Raw genomic sequence first — 20,242 nt, 5'->3', positions numbered from 1 at the left:
TTAAAAAATAAAAACTTGGGCCAGGGATTTAGTTTAGTGGTGCCGTGCCTCCTTCGCAAGTGCAAGGTCCTGAGTTCGATCCCTGTACAATAAATATATATATAATACATATACAATTTTTTTTCTGCTTGAGTCTTAAGGGTCTTTCTTCTTTGGCTGCCTTGGTGTTATCAGTGACATTCTGATGAAGACTGAAAGGGCAAAAATTGTTGCTGCCAGTTGGTGGTGGACACCTATAATCCAAGCTACTGAGAAGGCTCAGGCAGAAGGATCAGAAGTTTGAAGCTACCCTGGGCCACTTGGTGAGAACTTGTCTCAAAATATTTAAAAAAACTTACACCTTAGACCTTCCTAGGTTCAACCCCCAGTAGTGCAAATGAGAAAAAAGAAAACAGTGCTAACTAAGTCCCAGTTAGATAAAGAAATGAAAATGAATTTCAAGAGAAGAAAAGGTCAGGTGGGAGGTTCCCAGGTACACTTTAGAGGAAGAACTTCAATGAAGTAAACAACGTGCTCAAAGTAGTGGGAGAACAACCACGGCACCACATAAAGTTCTATAACTTACAAATATTTAGGCCCTGATTTCTTTATGAGAACAATGTAGAAAAAGGAAACGAGCAGTGACAAAACCAAATGTTATCTCTGGGTTTATTAAAACAAAGCCTGATTCAACAAAGCAAGTCAACCCTTCTGCCCTTTGTTCTTCCTTGGCAGGATCAGGAGTAGAAAAGATGAGACGTGATATATAATTTATGGGTATATTTATATGTGTATCTGTATATTCGTGAGGTTTTATGGACGGAACCAAGGGTTGCCAGGTTTAGTTTGTCTAGGATTCCTATTCTTAAAAGAAATCTTGGAGAACATGGAGGCTGAGGACCTTTTCACAATAATGCACATTTTCACATACGTACATTTTGCATATCAGCTCATTTGGTCCTTGGATCACCCTAAATTTACAGGCGAGCCCGATTTAGGAATCTTCATTCTCTGTTAACTTTTCGTATGTATTTGACAGATGGGCAGCTAGTTTTGAACATCTAGTCTTAAAACATCAAAAAACTGGGAGGTTGCCTTTTTGTGCAGTAGGTTATCCAACAATGGAATAGGAGAAATATTACGACAAAGCCCTTGGGTAGGAGTGAGTTTAGCTTTTTTAGAGCTGACATGATATGCCCTTAGTTTGTACTGTCTGTGGCCAAGCTTTAGTTGAGATCTTACAAGGTGTGTCAGTTTGCCTGCACTGTTCCTGTCCCCAAGCACATGCAAGCACGTCGGAGATTGGTAAACTGTGTGCACAGCTCAGCGTCCTTCCTACATGTTTAAAACATTTAAAAAACATAATTCTCAGGGCCGGGGATTTAGCTCAGTGGTTCGGTGGCCTGCCTTGCAAGTGCAAGGACCCGAGTTCAATCCCTGGTACCCCACCCCCCAAAAAAACAAAAAACATAATTCTCATGTAGCAGTTACATGGGTCTTAGGTATTCAGTTAAGTTACTTTTTTTTTTTGGTACTGGGGATGGAATTTTTTTTTTTTTTTTTGAGACAGGGTCTCACTATGTGGTTGAGACTGCCCTGGAACTCACTATGCAGCCCAGGCTGGTCTTGAACTCACAGCGATCGCCCTGCCTCAGCCTCAGAGTGCTGGGATTACAGCTGTGTGCCACCACGTCGGCTGAGGGGATGGAACTTGTGACCTTGCACTTGGAAGGCAGCGCTACTGAGCCTAATCCCCAGCCCTGGTTAGGTTACTTTTGACAGTTTATCAACCATAAGGAAGGTAGAACCCCTCGCCAAAGAAAGTTCCTTATCCCTGCAAGAAACCAGTGCCTGCCAAAGATCACTCCACACACCGAGAGAGCTTGTATGAGAGATTTATTGTAGAGCTGCTGCGGCACAGTGGCCTACTCGGCAAAGGAGGAAGAGGAGAGAGCTGGGTGGAAGGGGCTTGGTTATATAGCGGTGGCTGGTGTAAGAGGGTCGGGGAATTGATCAGTCATTATTTGGGATCCATTCCTTATATGGACAAGCCTTGCTCACGCGGTTTCGCTTACAGACAATGACGCGTGATGTAGGAAATGGAAATTTAAGGTATAATTAAATTAAGGTATAAAATGGCAGTCGCTAACCCAAATGGCGACAGCCATATCAAGGCAGTTATCTTATAATCCCCTTTTCTGATTACTTTTCTTATTGCTCCACTCAGGTACACTTCCAGCTGATACTCATGTTATGGATAAATATTATTGAATAGGGTGGAGGAAAGGCTGTAATTCCTTTATGATGCTATGTACCAACTTCTGAAAAGATCAGAATCCCTTGAGAGCAGCTGTGTATGAATTCACATAATCCCATTCAAGCCACATTTCTCCATCTTTTTATAAACATAGCTGGGGTAAATTTTATATGCCTCCCCATTTTAAAAAAAATTACATATGCCATGTGTAGCTGATACTTTTCAACACCCTTTATACTGAAATAAACTAGCACAATAAAATGTCAGCTTTTAAGACTAAAATCTACTAATGGAGAAGACAAATCGAAGAAGTGTAATGTCAGGGAATTCAGAGGTAAGAGATTAATGTTAGATTGGGGTGAAAGTTGATTTGTGGGGACTGGGTTGGACAGGGTTATGAAACAAACTGTCTCAAAAGAGGAACTGATTCAATCTGGTTTATATAATGGATGAAAATGGATCTCCATCTACTAACATGGATCTCAACAGTGTTACAAATCAGTTGCCAAAAGGTGTACAATATGGTTCAAATTGTTAAGTGCAAAAATGTTAAAACACACAGGAGTACAGAAACATTAAAAGCACAAAAACTGGGCCAGGGATTTTAGCTCAGTGGCTCTACCATCTGCTTCGCAAGTGTAAGGTCCCGAGTTCAATCCCCGGTAACCAAAACAAAACCTCATTTTAGGATAATTGTTGACTCTAGGAATGAAGGGTGATGATCAGAAGAGAATCTATGAAGTAAGACAATCAATGATCTAGAACAGGAATTAGCAAACTCTTCATGAAGGGCCAGGAAGTAAATAATTCCAGGTTTTGCTGTCCAAGAGGCAAGACAGGATATTATGTACTTTATTGGGGTTCAAAATTCATGTATTTTATCAAAATTGATTCCAATCTTTTTTCCAACTATTTAAAAACATAAGAAACTCTGGACCTTGAGCTTTCAAGGCAGGCTGCAGAACTACTGAACCAAATCCCCAGCCCCATAAGAACCATTTAGTTTGCAGACCATCCAAATACAGGCTGTATACTAGATTTGGACTGTAGGCTACAGTTTGTCTTCTACTGGCTTTGAGCAGCATTGTCTGATAGAATTTTTTTATTTTTATTTGTACATAACTTGAGATTTTATTCCCATCACAAGACTTTAAAAAATGTTTTTCTCTACTTAAAATCACAGAAGTGTCCATTCCTGTAGCTGAAAGTAGAATCAGTAACAGTGACAGTAGAATTAATACAGAAAACTGACTACAGAACTTGGACAGCAAAAATAAAAGTTCTGCAAATGTAGTAGGCAACACTGGTTCACCTCACATGGTCCAGGTAATCTTCACATATTTCTGAAGAACGGATACTGTAGGGTCAGTTAGTGAGACCTTGGTTTTACAGTGAGGAAATTCTCTGAAAGCTAAAAGGGAGGATTAGAGATGCAGTCAGTGGCAGGGACTGCCTAGGATGAGGCCTACCCTCAGCACCAAAAGACACTCCCACATTTCCCAAAACAAACTCCAAAAACCTTCAGAGCTTCAGCTGTCCTCCACTACATAAGGAGCTAAGGCTCTGAAGAGAAAAAACATCAATCACAGGAGAAATGATTTTTCTGAAAAGTAGAACATATTTTTTAAAACGTTGAGGCTGAAAAGGCTCCATGAAACAGCCTGGCACACCTGAGACTCAGTTTGATCCCAGCACCACTACCATCTCAACAAATAAAATCATTTAAAATAGTTATGTCTGACTTCCTTTACAAATAGCCAAATCATTAGAGTTCTTTCTTATTTGTGGGGCTGGGGATCAAAACCAGGGCCTCCCACATGCTGAGCACACACTACCACTGGGCGACACTCCCAGCTACTACAGGGATCTAATGTCATTTGATCCTAGGAAAACTCAAGAAGTTCAATTACTTCAGCATGTAAAAAACAAACTTCTCAAATTATGTAGACTTTAACAAAGCACCTTTCAAATGATCCACAAACCTCATCTTTTCCACAGCCACACAGGTGAGAATGAGCTTCAGGTTTCCAACACAGACTGTAAATATATAGCAGAGGCTGTGATTCTCTGTGGTAACTGTTTTCTGATGATAGAAATGTTTATATTTGCGTAGCCCACAATATAGTAACCATTAGTCAAATGTGGCTGAGAAACTGAACTTTAAATTGTATTTATTTTTAGTTAAGATAAAGTATAAAAGGAGTGGTTGATAAAACTGGTTAAGAGGCTGTGATGGGAAAATAGGATGTATGTATGGATCATTGACTTAAGGGCTTAAAAAAAATCGGTGTAAAGCATTTTGAGTGTGACTGATAGGGAATGTAGACAGAGGAATAGTGAAGAAAATCTGCCTGAGGTCAACCTGGGCTACACAGGGAGTTCAAGGCTAGCTGGGACAACATAGACCCTGTCTTAAAAAACAAGAACACCCCCCACCCCAGGTCAGGTAATTTTTTGTGTGATGAGGATCAAACCTAGGGTATTATGTGTGCTATGCAAACACCCTACTACTGAGCTACATCCTCAGCCTGAAATTAGAATTTGTTGATCGTGGACCTGGAGACTAAACAATGAAAAGCTGGAAGACAAAAATGTTAAAGGTTAGAAGCAGATAGTTTCTTAGTTACAGAGAATGTCAAGGGGGAAGGGAGAGAAAGTGTCCATGGATTAGAACAGTGAAGCCTACAAAGACGGCCAGATAGATACTCTGATATTTAAAAAACAGAAGGAAAACATATTTCATACAAGTTTTATTGTTTTTTAAAAAATGAACCACCTATAGTGATTTAAAAAAGTTTAAAGTGGTACATACGAAGATAGATGTCAAACACTGAATTGAACACATTTCCTCTCACTGGCTGATCAAAAACAGAAAAGCTTAGTATTCACATATTTAATATTTGAGATTTTTGCCTAAGTAGGGAGTTCTGAGAGTCCATGACAGAGGACCTTATGGTTTTTCCAATATGATATTACTCAGGGTTCATAACTGTTCCCTCAACTAGTCCATAAGCCCGAGCATTCATTGATTCTCTGAATTGTGATTCTGTAAACATTTCACGTGAAGAATCAAATACAACAGTAATATGAAGGATCCATAACCTTAGGGTCATCTACAAATGTCAAGGATTTACTTACTCAACAATTACATAAGGAGTACCAAAAAAACTTCATCCTATGTAAAAAAATACTCTAGTATCCCCCACTTAAGGGAAAAAATAAAAGATGCCAGAAGATTATAATTTCCAAAATGTTGGTATAAGATATACTTTGAATAAAATCAAAGGGTTTAGGTAGTATAAGAAAACTAAACAATTATAAATCATGGTTTGGAAGAAATGTTCACGATCTAGGGCCCTGTTAAGAGAATATTCTATGGCAACAGTTCCATCCACTTGTGGGCCAGCTGACAGTCTATTGGAGCAACAGAAAAGGATGTAGCACAAATTTAAGCAGCATCCAAAAAGACATTTACTGTATTTGCTTTATGCTTTTTTTAGAATGTCTCAAATTCTTCTTCTGCTTGAAAATAGGAGAATTCAAGAAACACAAATCTGTGAAAGGGTCTCCTCTTCTTAGCTTCCTATAAGGGTAAAAAGATTTTAGGCATGATTATATGTATTCCCGTATTCTTCTCCAGTATAAAATGATTATGAAACACGCCAATTTTAATGTTCTTGCTTAGGTACCAAATTTTTACAGTTCATGTTAGACTCATTCTTGAAGTTCCATAACTTCCCTCTTCCCACATGTCTCACCACAAACGAGATTCCACGTAAATACTTACGAGGCAAGCGTCGGCTCCTTGTAGTTCACACTGCTTGTGCATCTGCGCTTAGGCAGACACGTGGCTGTGCTTTCTTTATTCTTTTCTGGAGAGAGAGAAAGTCTCCTGATTTTTATTTCGGGAAACAAGGGAACATTGGTGATATCCTTCAGGCTACGGTGAGGTGATGGAGGTGATGGGTGAGTCTTAGGTGGTACACCTAGAAAAAAAATTTACTGAACACGGTTCCAAGAAAAATTCACAGTAATAAAATTATACTCACACATATATTTTAAATGTACATAAAATCTGGGATAATACAGACTTTAAAAACCTTTTCACTATTTTTTTTCTGTCCTTTTCAGGCTAGAAAGTTTTGAAACATTAATTATGTTAGATGTAAAGAGGGGATATAATAGGACATTTTATTTTACTTTAATTTTCTGTTTTTGTGGTACTGGGTATTGCTTCCAGGGTCTTCACACTGAACTATATTTTTAGTCACTTTTTCCCTTTTTTATGAATTTTGAGGCAAAATCTTGCTGAGGTAACCAGGCTGTACTTGAACTGGCAATCTTCCTGCCTCGGCCTCCCAGAGTGTTGAAATTATAGGTCAGGAAATTTTATTAAGAGATAACATTCTTATATGGTAGTTTGGGCATACTGAATCAGTTTAAGTAAGAAATTTCATTTTAGCCATATCTTGCTGCTTAAAATCATGAAGTCCTTTCTATCTCACGTAATACTTAAATTTATGATCAAGTGACTTCCTATAGTTTTATAAAGCCACTTAAACTTTTCCTAGAGTCCAGGGATTTAGCTCAGTGGTTCTACCACCTGCTTCACAAGTGCAAGGAGCTGAGTTCGATCCCTGTATCAAAAAAAAAATTTTTTTTCTAATAAATAATGAGAATTCTAAATCGTACGCTCTGTGAAATGCAGGATAAAATGTGTTCCTTGTAGTAAAGCTAATAAATTACCAATGTTTTTCCCACACAGACGTACAAGTTTCTCTACTCTGGAGCTATATCTATACAGTATTGGGAGATAGGTGTTCAGTATCCTGCAAGGATGCTGCTGCTAGGCAAACAATCTTGAGTAGCTTTAACATGCCAATAGTATCCCAAGACAAACTAAGTTGTAGCTGCGAAATGATTTTAGAGTAAGCAGCCATATGCTCCAGGGTTTGAGTCTCTTTTTTTTTTTTTGGTACCAGGGGAGCAAACTCCAGACCTTGCACTTGTGAGGCAGGCAGCGGCATTACTGAGCTAAATCCCCAGCCCCAAAGAGTCTCTTTTTTTTGTCACCAGTTCCATAGTGTATTATGTTAATTACTCCAATTTTCAGTTTGAAAAAATGTATAAGTAGCCTATTAGATAGATCAGTTGCTGGAATGCTTCCAAAACTTTAATGTATTCATGATTCTGCAGGGGAACTTGTTAAAAGAGATGCAAGTTCTTAGCCAGGCATGATGGTACACACCTGTAATACCAGTACTTGGGAGGCTGAGGCAGGAGGATCACAAGTTAAGAGACCAGTCTGGGCTGCATAATGAATTCAAGGCCAGCCTGAACTATTCAGAAGAGATGCAAATTCTAATTCAAGGAATGGACCAATGGCCTGTGATTCTACATTTTTAAGTTTCCAGGTAATGCTGATGCTGGTAGACTGGGGATCAGACTAAGAGTTTTTTTTTTTAACTTTTCAAAAATTATTATGGATATTTTCAATAGTAAATAAAGATGGTAACCATAGTATAATGAATCCCATTTTACTTTAAGTTTCAATTATTAACATTTTACCAATCTTGTCTGATTTACTCTATTAGTACAGCATAATGATTTTTTTTTTTGCAGTGCTGCAATCAAATCCAGGGTCTCACTCATGCTAGACAACAGTCTACCGCTGAGCTACTACAGCATTCTTTTTTTTTTTTTTTGTACTGGAGATTGAACTCAGGACCTTGCTCTTGCAAGGCAGGCGGCGGAACCACTGAGCTAAATCCCCGGCCCTGCAGCATACTTTTTAAAAGATATCTGTAAGCTACCATTGCCTAACTAGTGACAAGAAAATGTTATTCACTTTTTTGGGATTTAGTTTCCTTATAAAAAAATAAACATAATGACTCAGAATTGTTCTGAGGACCAATAAAATACTGTAATGTACAGTATTTTAAGAATCATTTTTAAATTTGGGCATGGTAGCGCATTGTAATCCCAGCACTTGGGAAGCTGAGGCAGGAGGATTGCAGTGAGTTCAAGGCTAGCTTGGGCTACACAGTGAGTTCAGGGCCAGCCTGAACTACAAAGCAAGACCCTGTCTGGAAAAAACCAAAAAACCAAAAAACCACAAAAAAACAAAAACAACAATAACAACAACAAAAAAACCCCAAACCAAAAAAATGTTTTTAAAATGCTAGTTTTATCACATCAGCTAAAATTCTCAGCTGAGAATATCTTTGGGCAGGTGCAGGATATATTACTAACACTGCAACCACACCCAGTTTCGATCTAATAAAAGCCAGATTTTTCTGAGCTATAATTTTTAGTTGTCTTGCTTAGAATACTAAGTGGTCCAATAGAGGAAAAAGTTTCTTGGTCTCAGTGTACCTTTATTAACTACACAATTATTTTAAATCACGGTTTCTGTTAAATACAAAGCATGCCATTCAAATGACAAGTTACTGGATTCAAGTTTGATTTCATTTTCAGCATAATTTCACACTCTCCCAAGGCTCCCTCCCCCAGCCTGGGAGGTCTCATTTACTGAAAAAAAAAGTTATATAGGCAACATTTGCTGCTAAAGATTTAAATTTGCTCGAAGTGGGTCAGTGTGACACAACTGTGCATTTTACTCCCCGCCCCCCACTATTTAGTCAGATTGTCACTATCCTCAGAGACACAGATGGTGAGTTCCTAAGCTCCCCCAGAGAAACAGATGGTAAAGTATAGTATATTAAGCATCAGGAGTGATCATTTACCATAAATATTAAAAATGCAGGCAAACATCACTTACTGGTAGGAGTTTTTGTTGGCTTAGAATCCTCCACCTCTTGTTCATTTGTGTAGTTTAGCGCTCTTTTAGATCGAGGCCGGGTGACTGGTCTACCTGATGTGCTTGTGAGATTCTGAGTATTCTTGCAGTGGGGCACATAGAGATCATCAGAATCGTCTCCAGAACTGCTGGATTCAAAGATGCTCACTTCAGATTTCCTGTTGTTTTCTTCTCTATTAGAATCAGTGTTAGTTTTTTGTCGGAAAGGAGTGAGATGAATACCCTCTTCCAAATTAAAATTGTAAGCATCACTGGAACTGATAGATTCATCCAATTTTTGGGAGCAAACAGTTTTTTGATTTTCACTTTTGTTCTCTTTATACTTTGATGTAGGCTTAGATTTTCTGTTAGTTTTTCTTTTCTCTTCTTTTTTTCTTACTCGTATACCTCTATGCTGACTTTTTTTTTCAGATTTAGATTCTAAAATGACTTCTTTCATTTTGGTAAACTTTCCTGGTTGAATCACCCTTGGTGATAAATTAATTTTGTCTTTGTTCCATTGACAGACATTTTTTTCTTCATTTTTTGTTAAGTGCATATTTACTACTGGGTCTACATGTCTGATTCTTTCTAGTTCAAAAGACTGCTCTTGCAAATAACTAGTTTCAAAATTATCCAATGTATCAAAATGACTTAAACTGTTGAAATGTTCCTTTACATGGCGACGGAGAGATACAGTTCTAGGTAAGACATTAGCAGTAGACTTAGCTTCCCTTGAATCAAAATCAGGTCCCACTGTGTCTTGAAGAGTAGAAAGTATTTGCTCTAGGAATTTAAAAAATAAATGACAAATAGTTTTACTTTTTGGAAATTTGTATTTCAAGAATCTTAGGATTCAAAATTGCAAAAAAGTCATTCTATACTTTACAGCTATTTAAAATAAATAAAAATCTGGAAGATTTGCCATCTATACACTTGTCAATAATCAACTGATGGCTATACTTAACATGTGTAAGATTTTATAAAATCTTTAAAAATATTCCAACATATGTGCTCCTAGTTCAAAAGTTTAAAGAAAAATGACTATTTTGAGTACAGAGTCAGAGGATCAGAATCTTAGATTTAAAAGTAGGACAAACACATGGAAAAAGGGGGGAACTAAGTTATTCTTTGAAAAATTAGTAAGATTTAGGTAACTGGAAGGCTTTTTATGTAAGAAATATAACATTTATAGGAAAAGTGGGATATTCATCTGGGTTTGCTTATGCCAATACTGTCCCTTCTTCAAAGCAGATATTTGAAAACTGGGACATATCTATTTAAAAGTACCAAGAATGGCATGGCTTTGGCCCTTAGCTTTGAGTTTAAACCCTCTTTCTTACTGTCTGGATTATTCCTTGTAAGATGTTTTACTTCTGTGAGCCTATATAAAATTGAACAGACTGTACCTATATTCCCAGGTGGTTGTGAGTTAAATGAAACAATGCATATAAAATGCCTAATGCAGACCTTAACACCTAGTAGGGCTTATTCTAGTTACAGATTGGGCATAATGGATGGAATTTAAATGTATTATTTTTACTTATATTACTATTATGTAAAATAAACTGCTTTGCCTTGAGACCACCAGATGAACATATTTACAAAGTTAAAATTAAAGGAGAATTAGAGAAGTTTAATTATGTTACTTGTTTCCAAATGTCTTGCCCTTAATATTTTAAGATTTTTGCTTGAATTACCTTCTATTTGGGATGATTCTTCTTGTCCTGGAAGGTCAGTTTCTTGAAAAGGAACTTGCCTTCAAAAATGTCAATGAAAAAGAGAAATTTACTTAATAATTAGGTTAAAAAAATTAACATTTTCCTAAATTTCACATTTTCTTTCCTTTAGTATCATTTCATCATTCCATTCCAAACCAATATATCTATTTTTTATCAAAGGAAACAAGAAACATGTATGCTGATTATATGGAGGCTGATTTGTTATGACTGACATTCAACTCCCACAGGAAGAACTAACATCAAGTCAAATAGTTCTGCCTGAAAATATGGTATAATTCAATTTCATTTAACTGGAGAAACAGCCAACCCAAATTGACTTCCAATCTTTAAAAATGCAATTTGGCTGCTAAAGTCTTTAGAGGATCGCTGTATCATCAGCAGAACTGTGATTTGTTGGTAATACATAGTACTAACCACTGAGTTCTCCTCAAGGTTTGTTTTTTTTTGTACCGGGGATCAAACTAGGACCTTGTGCTTGCAAGGCAGACGTGGTACCACTGAGCTAAATCCCCAGCCCCCTGAAGTTCTTAAACACTGTTGTTCTGTGATTCATGAAACAAAACTTTTCTTTATTCTCAAAACCTATTCCCTGCAAATTCATCTTACCTGAAGTTTTATTCTTTATTCAGTGTACAGAATTTTCTACTCTAGTTGTCAAAAATTAAATATAGGTTTAGGGAACAGATACAGAGCTGCAGTATCTAATAATTATTTAAAAATCTTATAAAAACGTGATTTGTACATCTTTTTTGTTTATAACATATTGTGTCAGATCATCAAGTTTAAAAGTTTAAAAGCTATTAATGACTGAAAAAAAAAAAGCCCTATTTTTGGTTACTTCAGTGAGAAAGGGATAGATTTGGAAGGGAAGCCAGGGAACTGCCTATGGCAACAGCTCCTGCCTGGGGGCAGTTGTCCCTCCCAGGGAGTTGGTGATCTCTGAAATCATTTTGCTTCTTAGAACGGGGAAGGGGGACGTTACTGGCAATGAATGAGCAGAGGTAAAAAAATGCTACAACATCCCACATGAACAGAGTGGATGGACAGAGAATTACTTGGCTCATGATGTCCACTATACCAAAACCGAGAAGCCGTAAGCTAGAATATGGGCAGTGTTCTGTATGTGAATTGAGTCTTTGGTTTTATAGGAATATATTTCAGTCAAACTCACTGAAATGTGCAGTTAAGGCCTGTGCATTTAATCTCTAATTCATATACAAACAAAAGAGGGTATGTGGAGTCTGACACATCACTTATATCAGTGTGTGACAGGTGTGTTAAATATAGGGATATTTTCCCTAAACCAGACTATTTTTAGAATGGCAAAGTATCACCATTTTAATAACTTTCTAATTTCTTAGAATAAAAATATGATACAGAGAAAAATATGACTGAAGGAAATAGTTTAAAAATTCTAGAGAAGCTTATTATTCTTAGAAACTCAGCTATGAATGTTTCTATTTTAACATAAAATTTTCTTAAATATATTCTCAGTAGAGAGAGAGAGAGAGAGCACGCATCTGACTCCAAATATGAGTCATTATGACACAAAAGGACCAGAGAACTAAATCTTTCTTGATATTAATAATCATAGTAATGAATTTAATACTAACGGTAAATCCTTTGCAAATAAATCCCTGGGGTTGTCATCATTATTGGAGTCCATTCCTGAGAGACATACTTCCTGGTTCTGTTAAGGCATTAAAATAGAATAAAACATTGTTTCAACTGAAGTATTTGTAACAAAGCATTCATTTATTCAACAATACACACTTACTGTTACAGTGCCATTACAGTTTTAGAAACAGGAATTGTAACAAGTAAAAATTAGATACAATCCTATCCTCTTGAAACTTATAGCCTAGTGTAAGGAGAGAAAATTAAAAAGAAAGAAAACAGATACATATGTAATTTTAGATAGGTGTAAGTGCTATGAAGGAAACATCAGAGTGAAAAGACAAGAGAGTAAACTGAAGTTGGAAGGCTCTTTTAGAAAGAACGTTTTTGACCTGAAGACTGCAAAATGATAAGTTCATGAAAAAGTAGGAGGAAAAAGAGCAGTAGAACAGCAAATAAAAGTGCAAACCTTGTTGTATTTTCAGAAAGAAAGGTGGATATGGCCGAAACACAGTCACTGAGACCAGCAGGAGATGTATATTCCGAAGCCAGATAATGTAGGGCCTTGAGAGCCAAGAGTGTGGAATTTAAACTCAGTGCAGTGGGAAGTCAAACATAGGGCAGGAAAGTAAAATGAGAAGCTTTAAAAAGATTAGTTTGGCCACTATGTGAAACATGGGATGAAAGGAGTCAAGGATGCTGGGTGCGGTGGTGCACACCTGTAATCCCAGCACTCAGGAGGCTGAGGCAAGAGGACTGCTGTGAGTTCAAGGCTGGCCTGGACTACACAGTGAGTTCAAGGCCAGCCTGAGCTGTACAACGAGACCCTGTCTCAGAAGAACAAGAACAAAAACAAAGAAGGAGCCAAGTAGTTAGGAAGTCAGCACAGGAATCAAGCAAGACATGATGTGGAGGTGAAGCCCATTGGAAGGCTCTGAGATAATGAATCGTGAACAAGGATTGGATAGGGATAAAGCAGCGAGGACACCGAGGGGCAAGGAAGCCTCTTATGGTCTGGCTTGAGCAGATGACTAGGCCACTTCACTGGGATAAGGAAGAACTACAGAGGGAGGTGGAAGTACACAACGTGTTTGGAACAAGAAAGAGCAGCTGCGCATTATACTAAGTATGAGATCTTCCCTAAACACTGGTAAGTAGCTGTGTGTGTGTGTGTGTGTGTGTGTGTAGGTCAAAGTCACTAGCAGGTAGACATTATATATATAAAGCTATGGGAGGACAGGAATCTAGTACTACTGGCCTTTAAAAGTAAAGAAGCAGCAACCAGCAAAGGAGACGAACATCGAACAGTCAGGAAGGTTGAAAGAAAATTAGGGAAGTAGGATGTCAACAAAGCAAAGAGAGCAGAGTTTACAAGTGAAGAGCAGTCTCTGTTGTATGTCCCTGTGAGGGTGAGAAGCAGAAACGATCACTGAATTTGGTAAGATTGGAGGTTTCGGTGATCTTGATACACAGTGACAAGAGGATGGCAGGGACAGAAGCAGGATAAGAATGGGTGTGTCAGGTACCTGTTCCACGCCCTAAGATTAATATAATCGCTATTTACCACAAATATGTACTAATAAAAGTGCTATTTATTTTATTTATTTATTATTATTGGGGTTTTTTGAGACAGGGTCTTGCTATGTATTCCAGGCTGGTCTTGAATTGACTGTAGTCCAGGCTGGCCTCAAAATTGCAGCAATTCTCAACTCAGCCTCCCAAGTGCTGGGATTACAGGTGTCCACTAACACACCCAGCTCTAAAAAATTATTAAAAAGAAAGGAATAGTTTGAAAGCTGGACATGTTGGCACATGCCTCTAATCCCAGGACCCTAGGAGACTGGGGCAAAAGGACAGTAAACTGGATCCCAGCCCAGGTGGCACAATGTCTTAAAAAAAAAAAAAATCAGGTATAGTTCAGTGCATAGGTCTTGAGTTCAACCCTTGGTACCACCACCACCACCACCACCACCACCACAAAAAAGATTTGAAATGTGAATGGAAACTGGAAAAATAAAGACAGTGACTGCACTGTTCTTTCTGGAAAAGTTCTGCTGTGAAGAGAAGCAGAGAAATGTGATAGATATTGTATGTGACAAGGAGAGGTTTTTTTTTTTGGTACTGGGGGTTGAACTCAGCTCTTTGTGCTTGCAAGGCAGGCGGCAGAACCACTGAGCTAAATCCCAGCCCAAGGAGAGGTTTTATTTCTTTTCCTTTTAATACAAGAGATACTAAAGCACCTTTATATGATGGCTGGATGATGCAGTATAGAGGTGCACGGAGAATAAATTTCGAGGGACAAAATTCTAAAGGAGGCGAGGAAAGGGAATCTGATTAGCATGGGGAGGACAGGCTCTTAATAGGAGCTGCTATTGTAACAAGAAGGGATGTGAGGAGCATTAAGTATAGACAGAGGGAGATTTGCAGATTTGTGTTGAAGACCAGAGTTCCTGTCTAATTCATAAGACATCATTCTAGTTTAACTCAAGTGATTATTTTTCGTGATTTTTGAAATCTGATGAACTTCCAATATATTGACTTTATAATGAATATGCTAAAACTGTTAATCAGAAATAAAATAATTGGAAAAAAATTTTTAAGGTTTGAACCCAGGGACTTCACACTGAGCGAAATCCTCAGCTGTTTTTTCAATTTTTGACAGAGTCTTGCTAAATCATTGCTACTCAATCTGGGTTTGAAGTTGGAATCCTCTTGCCTCAGTCTTCCAGAGGGATTACAGGCATGAGTCACCATGTCGTAGTGGAAATTAATTCTTGGGAAAAGTTTTCAATTTGATATCAAAAGCTAATGTTTGAAAATAGCATTATTCAAGCTAAATAAAGGAGAAAAGAATCCTTAACTATACCCTAACATGTTAAAAAGACCCACTTAAGCTTTTCTGTCACACTAAGTTGTCTTAACCATCGAAACACAAGTGTGAAATGACAGTTGAGAATGAGAAACACATATAGTAAGCCTACCACAGAAAATAAACTTTGATGTTTCAAATGCCAAGACTTAATCTGCTCAGCAACTAACATTTTCATAAATAGTAAAAAAAAATCGTTGATAAATGTTAAAGGGCCTGCAATAATAGGATTCTTTCCCCTGCTATTTCTTTTTGAGTATTTATTTCATACTACTGTGTGAATCTAGCAAATGTTTAGAAAGGAGGAAGTCTGGTGTGCCTTGGAGGGATTTTCCTCCTACTAGTTGACTGAACCAGGAAATGAAAGAACTGAAAAAGATTACATTCTGAAGAAAAAAAAAATTTAAAAATAATCTAACAGTTACAAAAAAGTGCAGAAATCATAATCTGTATAAAGGCAATTCAGCTATACTCTGCATGTCCATACAACATATATATATCACAGGCGTCTTCGCCATATGTAGTTAATATTTTTAGTACATGCGCTGCCAAAGCGAGCACTACCATATGTAGTTAAAATAAGGAATCATTTAGTAACAAGGAAGAACTCTTTCTCATCGCTCCTGCCAATTGAGCAGTGACTTCAATCTCTTTCTCCACTGTCCTACCCCAATCACTATGGTTTGGCTTTTTCATCTGGCCTCCTGGCCTAAGTGCCAACATACCATCTTCATTGGCACAGCAAACAGATGGCCACTGGGAGAAAGCAAACTGCTCTGCTAACACTGGACACTCACCACTGCTTTCCTCATTCTCTTCCCCATCTCATTTCCCTGGCAATGGCTTCTGAGGAAAGGGGAGAGAAACGGGCTCATCATTACTCTTCTCAGACTTATCACACAGCGAAACATAAAGAATGTCCTAAAATAAACTGTCCGGGTCTGTTATATTTTGGCTTTATAACATGGGATACAAACAGAATCAGATTAAAAATTTGGTCAGCCAGGGGCCAGGGATTTAGCTCAGTGGTTCCTCCATCTGCCTTGCAAGTTCAAGGTCCCGAGTTTGATCCCCGGGACCGAAAAAAAAAAAAAAAATGGTCAGCCAAATGTTTAGGATATTTCTTGTCTGAGAGTTTAATATAGTCTTTCTTATTTAGCCAATTATCTTAAAAGTGATTCTACAAAAGCACTTAATTTCTCCCTAAGGCCAAATAAAGTTATTTCTTATAAAATCTCATTGGATGTAGCAAAACAACACAGAAAAGATAAAATTTAAGATGGCATCGATTTAAAGTTTTGGACTAGTCTACCTCAGCTAACATTTCAAACCTTTAGCTTAGTTGCCCTCACCCAACTCATGTAATTGAACATTCAAAGGGCCAGGGATTTAGCTCAGTGGAACAAGACTAAAACAAGACTAGCAGTGCAAAAGGCTAAACAATTTTTTTTCTGCATGTTGTCCTGCTTTCAGACCCAAGTTAAGGCAGTTATAATCTTTGTTCACCTATATGCTTGAAGCTTTCTTAACTGGTCAAACAAAATACCTGTGCTGGAGCCAGGAGGATGTTTTAATTAATTCAGTGATAACAGAGTTGTCCATAATTAAATTAAGTTATAAATTGATCTGAACTTCTTATTCATTGATTAAATCTCTTCCCTAAGAAATTCAAAATTCAGCCTTTGTAATAAAAATACCTGAGCAGTATCTTCTGTTTGTTGTGAAGTAAGTTTTTCTTTCAGTGCATATACCTGACATGCAAGGTAGTAACATTCTTTTCTTAGCTGTAGGATGATATCTTGGGCTTCTCTCACTTTGGATTTTTCATTTTCCAAAGCTAAAACTAACATTTTGTTGTTGTCTTGGTAATTTTTCAGCAGTGTACAAGTGTTGGCTAGAAGAAGATAAAATAAACTTATCAGTTATTAAATATAAACTTAAAAAGTGATGTAAAAGGACAACATTAACAGTTCTTACTAATCACTTGGCATGGTGCAGGTATAAAGGACCTGCGTCTGCCAATCTCTGCCAAGTTTTTATTCCTTTTTTCTTTCATTCGTTTCTTTATGTCTTCAAGACTATCTTGAAAAGACTTTTTCTGGCACCTTTCCTTGGCCATCTTCTGCCTGCAAACTTAAAACAACAGAAAATAGTTTTCTCAGAGAGAATATCAAATATAAATTAAAAATTGAAAATATGGGTTGTTAATAAAAAAGGAATCAAGTGGCAACTTAACTGTGGAGTTAGCTCAAAGTAGGTAGCTAACTAACCTGGTGATAATTTTGATTTTGCAGCTTTAAAATCTCATTAATATTGGGCACTGTGATGTGCACCTGTAATTCCAACTATTCAGGAGGCTGAGGCATGGGACTCAGTGAGGTCGAGGTCAGCCTGGGCAACACAGTGAAACCCCATCTCAAAAACAAAAGCAAAGCAGATGTCAGAATCATTTATGTCTATCATACAATGTCCCTCTTTGAAAAATCCAAATCTAAACAATCTCACTAATATTTTTGACATGTTATTCTCCTCGGTCATTTCATGAGGAAGCATTATTGAGTATTGATTTCCAACCCCCAAATTCCATAACATGTTGGTTATTCTTTAACAAACACTCACTGAAGACTTATTTTCTAGACAAGTGATGGCGAACCTTTTAGAGTATTCAATTATAACAAACACTCCTCAGTGGCATGTGTGCCATAAGTTCGCTACCACTGTCTAGACACTATGAGAAATGCTTATTTTTCCTATTTTGGTGGTACATTCAAGGTCTCATGAATGTTAGTCAAATGCTCTACCATTGAGGTGCATCCTCAGTCCTTTTTAATTTTTTCTTATTTTGAAATGGGACCTTCCTATGTTGTCCTTGCTGACCTGAACTTGTGGGCTCAAGCAATTTTCTAATTTCAGCCTCTCCAGTAGCTGGGACCACAGGCATATAACCACCACATCCTGCTTATTATTACATTTTGAAGCCATTATTATTTGTGTTCATGCCCACCTTCTAGTGTTTGGGATTACAGCATTCATTCAAAGGCAATATACATATTTGGGTTTTGTGTTTCCAGCTTTTTTCTTCTTATTAATTTGTTAGATTAGGTCACTCAACTAATTGTCTCTCTTCGACCCTTTTCACCTAGTATCACTTAAGATAGGCACAAATATTCAAGAAAGCCAAGGCTATTTGCAGAAGTTTAAATAAAACATGTAGCACTATATACAACTTTAATAGGCTCCGACAATTATAGAGCTGGAAAAAATAAGAACTGGAGCAGAGAAATATGTTAGTAATCTCAGTTATTGCTAAATGTAGTCTTATTCCCAGCAAGTTATGAACATAGCAAATGGAACATAAAGAGTACATAAAGTTAAAAATAGCAAAACACACTGACAACATAATATGCTATGATGTTAAAAAACACGTATTAAATATATTACATATTTCAGTGCTGAAAATCAGATATGCTTCAGCATGCTTGTAAGCATGAACAATTTTTGTTTTCTTATGTGGTACTGGGAATTGAACCCAGGGCCCTTGCACTGAGCTACAGCCCAGACCTTTTGAAAGAATTTTATTGTGAGATAGAGTTGGTAAGTTGCTCAGGCTTGCAATATTCCTGCCTCAGCTTACCAGAGTGCTGGGATAATAGGCACGTACCACTACATCCTGCTTTCATGAACAGTTTTCTTATACTGTGTGCTACACTTTGCAGATCTTGAAATTCTAAAAAAAAAACAAAAATTGCTTCCTACAACAATCTACATATACAACTTTCATTATAAAGTATATCTTCGTCTCCTTGGTGTCAAATATTTTCTTAAACCATATATTTTCAATAGGGCTCTGGGCCTTAAATGGATACTGTAGATCAACTAAGTATTTTATTTTTATGAATGTACATATAATACATTGTGATGCTTCCAGTAGAAGTGATGTAACTATTTTTTAAAAACACTAATAGTAGGTGGGTTGCATAAAACAATTTACTACAATGAAGTTTTTGAAGTTTGAACTGAAGGTGTTTGAAAGCCAGGCAGATTAAGTAACTGATGAAGTTTAGATATTTTAGAAGCAAAGCCTTATCTAAAAAAGCTTTTGTTATTGCAGCAAAACAAGCTAAAATCATAAAAGACGTTTGCTATATCAGAAATCTTACTTCCCGTCCAGGCCAAGGGTGTCAACAGCGGGTGGGGCAGAACGAATGAAAATATGGACAGGTCACTGTGGAATGATGGTCTCAATGTATATGGCAGTCAAAAGAACCTCCAATAATTATTCTTTGCCCATATTTTGTGATCAGACCAGCTGTGGAGGCAGCCAGGTATAACATTAATCCGTGTCGGTTTCTCTTGCATACTCAAGGGAGCCAAAATCCTGGACAGGGAAAAGATGACAACGATGGCACGCTGCACAACCAAACAGCTGCCCTTTTTGTGTTCTTACGTGAAGACCAGCTTCTAACTGTTGTGAATCCTTTATCTGCACACCACTTAACCCAAAAAATTCATCAGGGTAGAAGATTCGGGTTCCCATTTATTTAATGGTGGTTGAGAAGCAAAAGAAGTCAGGGTGGTCTGATTCCACAGTCTGAGCTTTCGGCCATCGAATTCAGTAACCATACCGAAACATCGAGAATGGTCGAACAGGTCCCCCTTGTTCCACACCTGAAAATTTGCGGCCTTTCTCTCGGAGGTACACGAGAAACACCGAAATTACTGAGGCTGATATAAGGGGACTCGGTGACCCTCCTCAGGGGTCCAAAACGGTACCTTGGCCAATACTTCTGCAGCTGTGTCCCGCTTCCTCACATCCCAAGACTCCTCAAAACTGTCTCCGGTCGCTTGAGCCCCGCGTTCCAGCGCTTCAGGCCTGCGGTACAGTCTCGGGTCGCCCGCCCCTACAGCCGCCACATTCGAAATTCCTCGGCGCTCATCTATTGGCTGGCTGGAGGGGATCACGTGAGGCTACGTACAAC

The 20,242-nt window shown here is 37.7% G+C and overlaps 1 protein-coding gene across 4 annotated transcripts; it reads right to left on the bottom strand.

Moving 5' to 3' along the window:
• Positions 1–5,018: 5,018 nt before the first annotated feature.
• On the bottom strand, positions 5,019–20,114 carry Sgo1 (shugoshin 1). Of its 4 annotated transcripts, XM_010612836.2 has the most exons (9): positions 20,037–20,110; positions 19,424–19,641; positions 17,241–17,396; positions 16,961–17,157; positions 12,391–12,467; positions 10,736–10,794; positions 9,018–9,821; positions 6,024–6,222; positions 5,020–5,819 (listed from the first exon to the last, which is right to left on the bottom strand). In XM_010612836.2, exons 3-9 carry the CDS (start codon positions 17,380–17,382, stop codon positions 5,708–5,710), a joined length of 1,590 nt encoding a protein of 529 aa, XP_010611138.1. In that variant the 5' UTR covers positions 17,383–17,396; positions 19,424–19,641; positions 20,037–20,110; the 3' UTR covers positions 5,020–5,707. The 4 variants fall into 4 exon arrangements, with proteins under 4 accessions (XP_033612873.1, XP_010611138.1, XP_010611139.1 ...); XM_010612837.3 differs by lacking the exon at positions 19,424–19,641 and having other exon boundaries at positions 20,037–20,114; XM_010612838.2 differs by lacking the exons at positions 19,424–19,641; positions 20,037–20,110 and adding an exon at positions 17,534–17,657.
• Positions 20,115–20,242: the final 128 nt, after the last annotated feature.

Source organism: Fukomys damarensis, unplaced genomic scaffold (genome assembly GCF_012274545.1).
Source record: "Fukomys damarensis isolate Sample0158 unplaced genomic scaffold, DMR_v1.0_HiC HiC_scaffold_28, whole genome shotgun sequence".
In the NCBI taxonomy this organism is placed as follows: Eukaryota; Metazoa; Chordata; class Mammalia; order Rodentia; family Bathyergidae; genus Fukomys; species Fukomys damarensis.
The sequence above is the reverse complement of the archived record's forward strand: the minus strand, read 5'-3'. Positions and strand labels throughout refer to the sequence as shown.

What these genes read in the sequence shown, in the direction of transcription:
- Sgo1 (XM_010612837.3), bottom strand. Translation starts at nt 17,382, where the DNA reads ATGGCCAAGGAAAGGTGCCAGAAAAAGTCTTTTCAAGATAGTCTTGAA. An exon ending in TTATTTGCAAAGGATTTACC is followed by an intron (nt 10,795 to 12,390) that starts GTTAGTATTAAA and finishes ACATTTTTGAAG; the next exon opens with GCAAGTTCCTTTTCAAGAAA. An exon ending in GCCAACAAAAACTCCTACCA is followed by an intron (nt 6,223 to 9,017) that starts GTAAGTGATGTT and finishes TTTTTTTTCTAG; the next exon opens with GTGTACCACCTAAGACTCAC.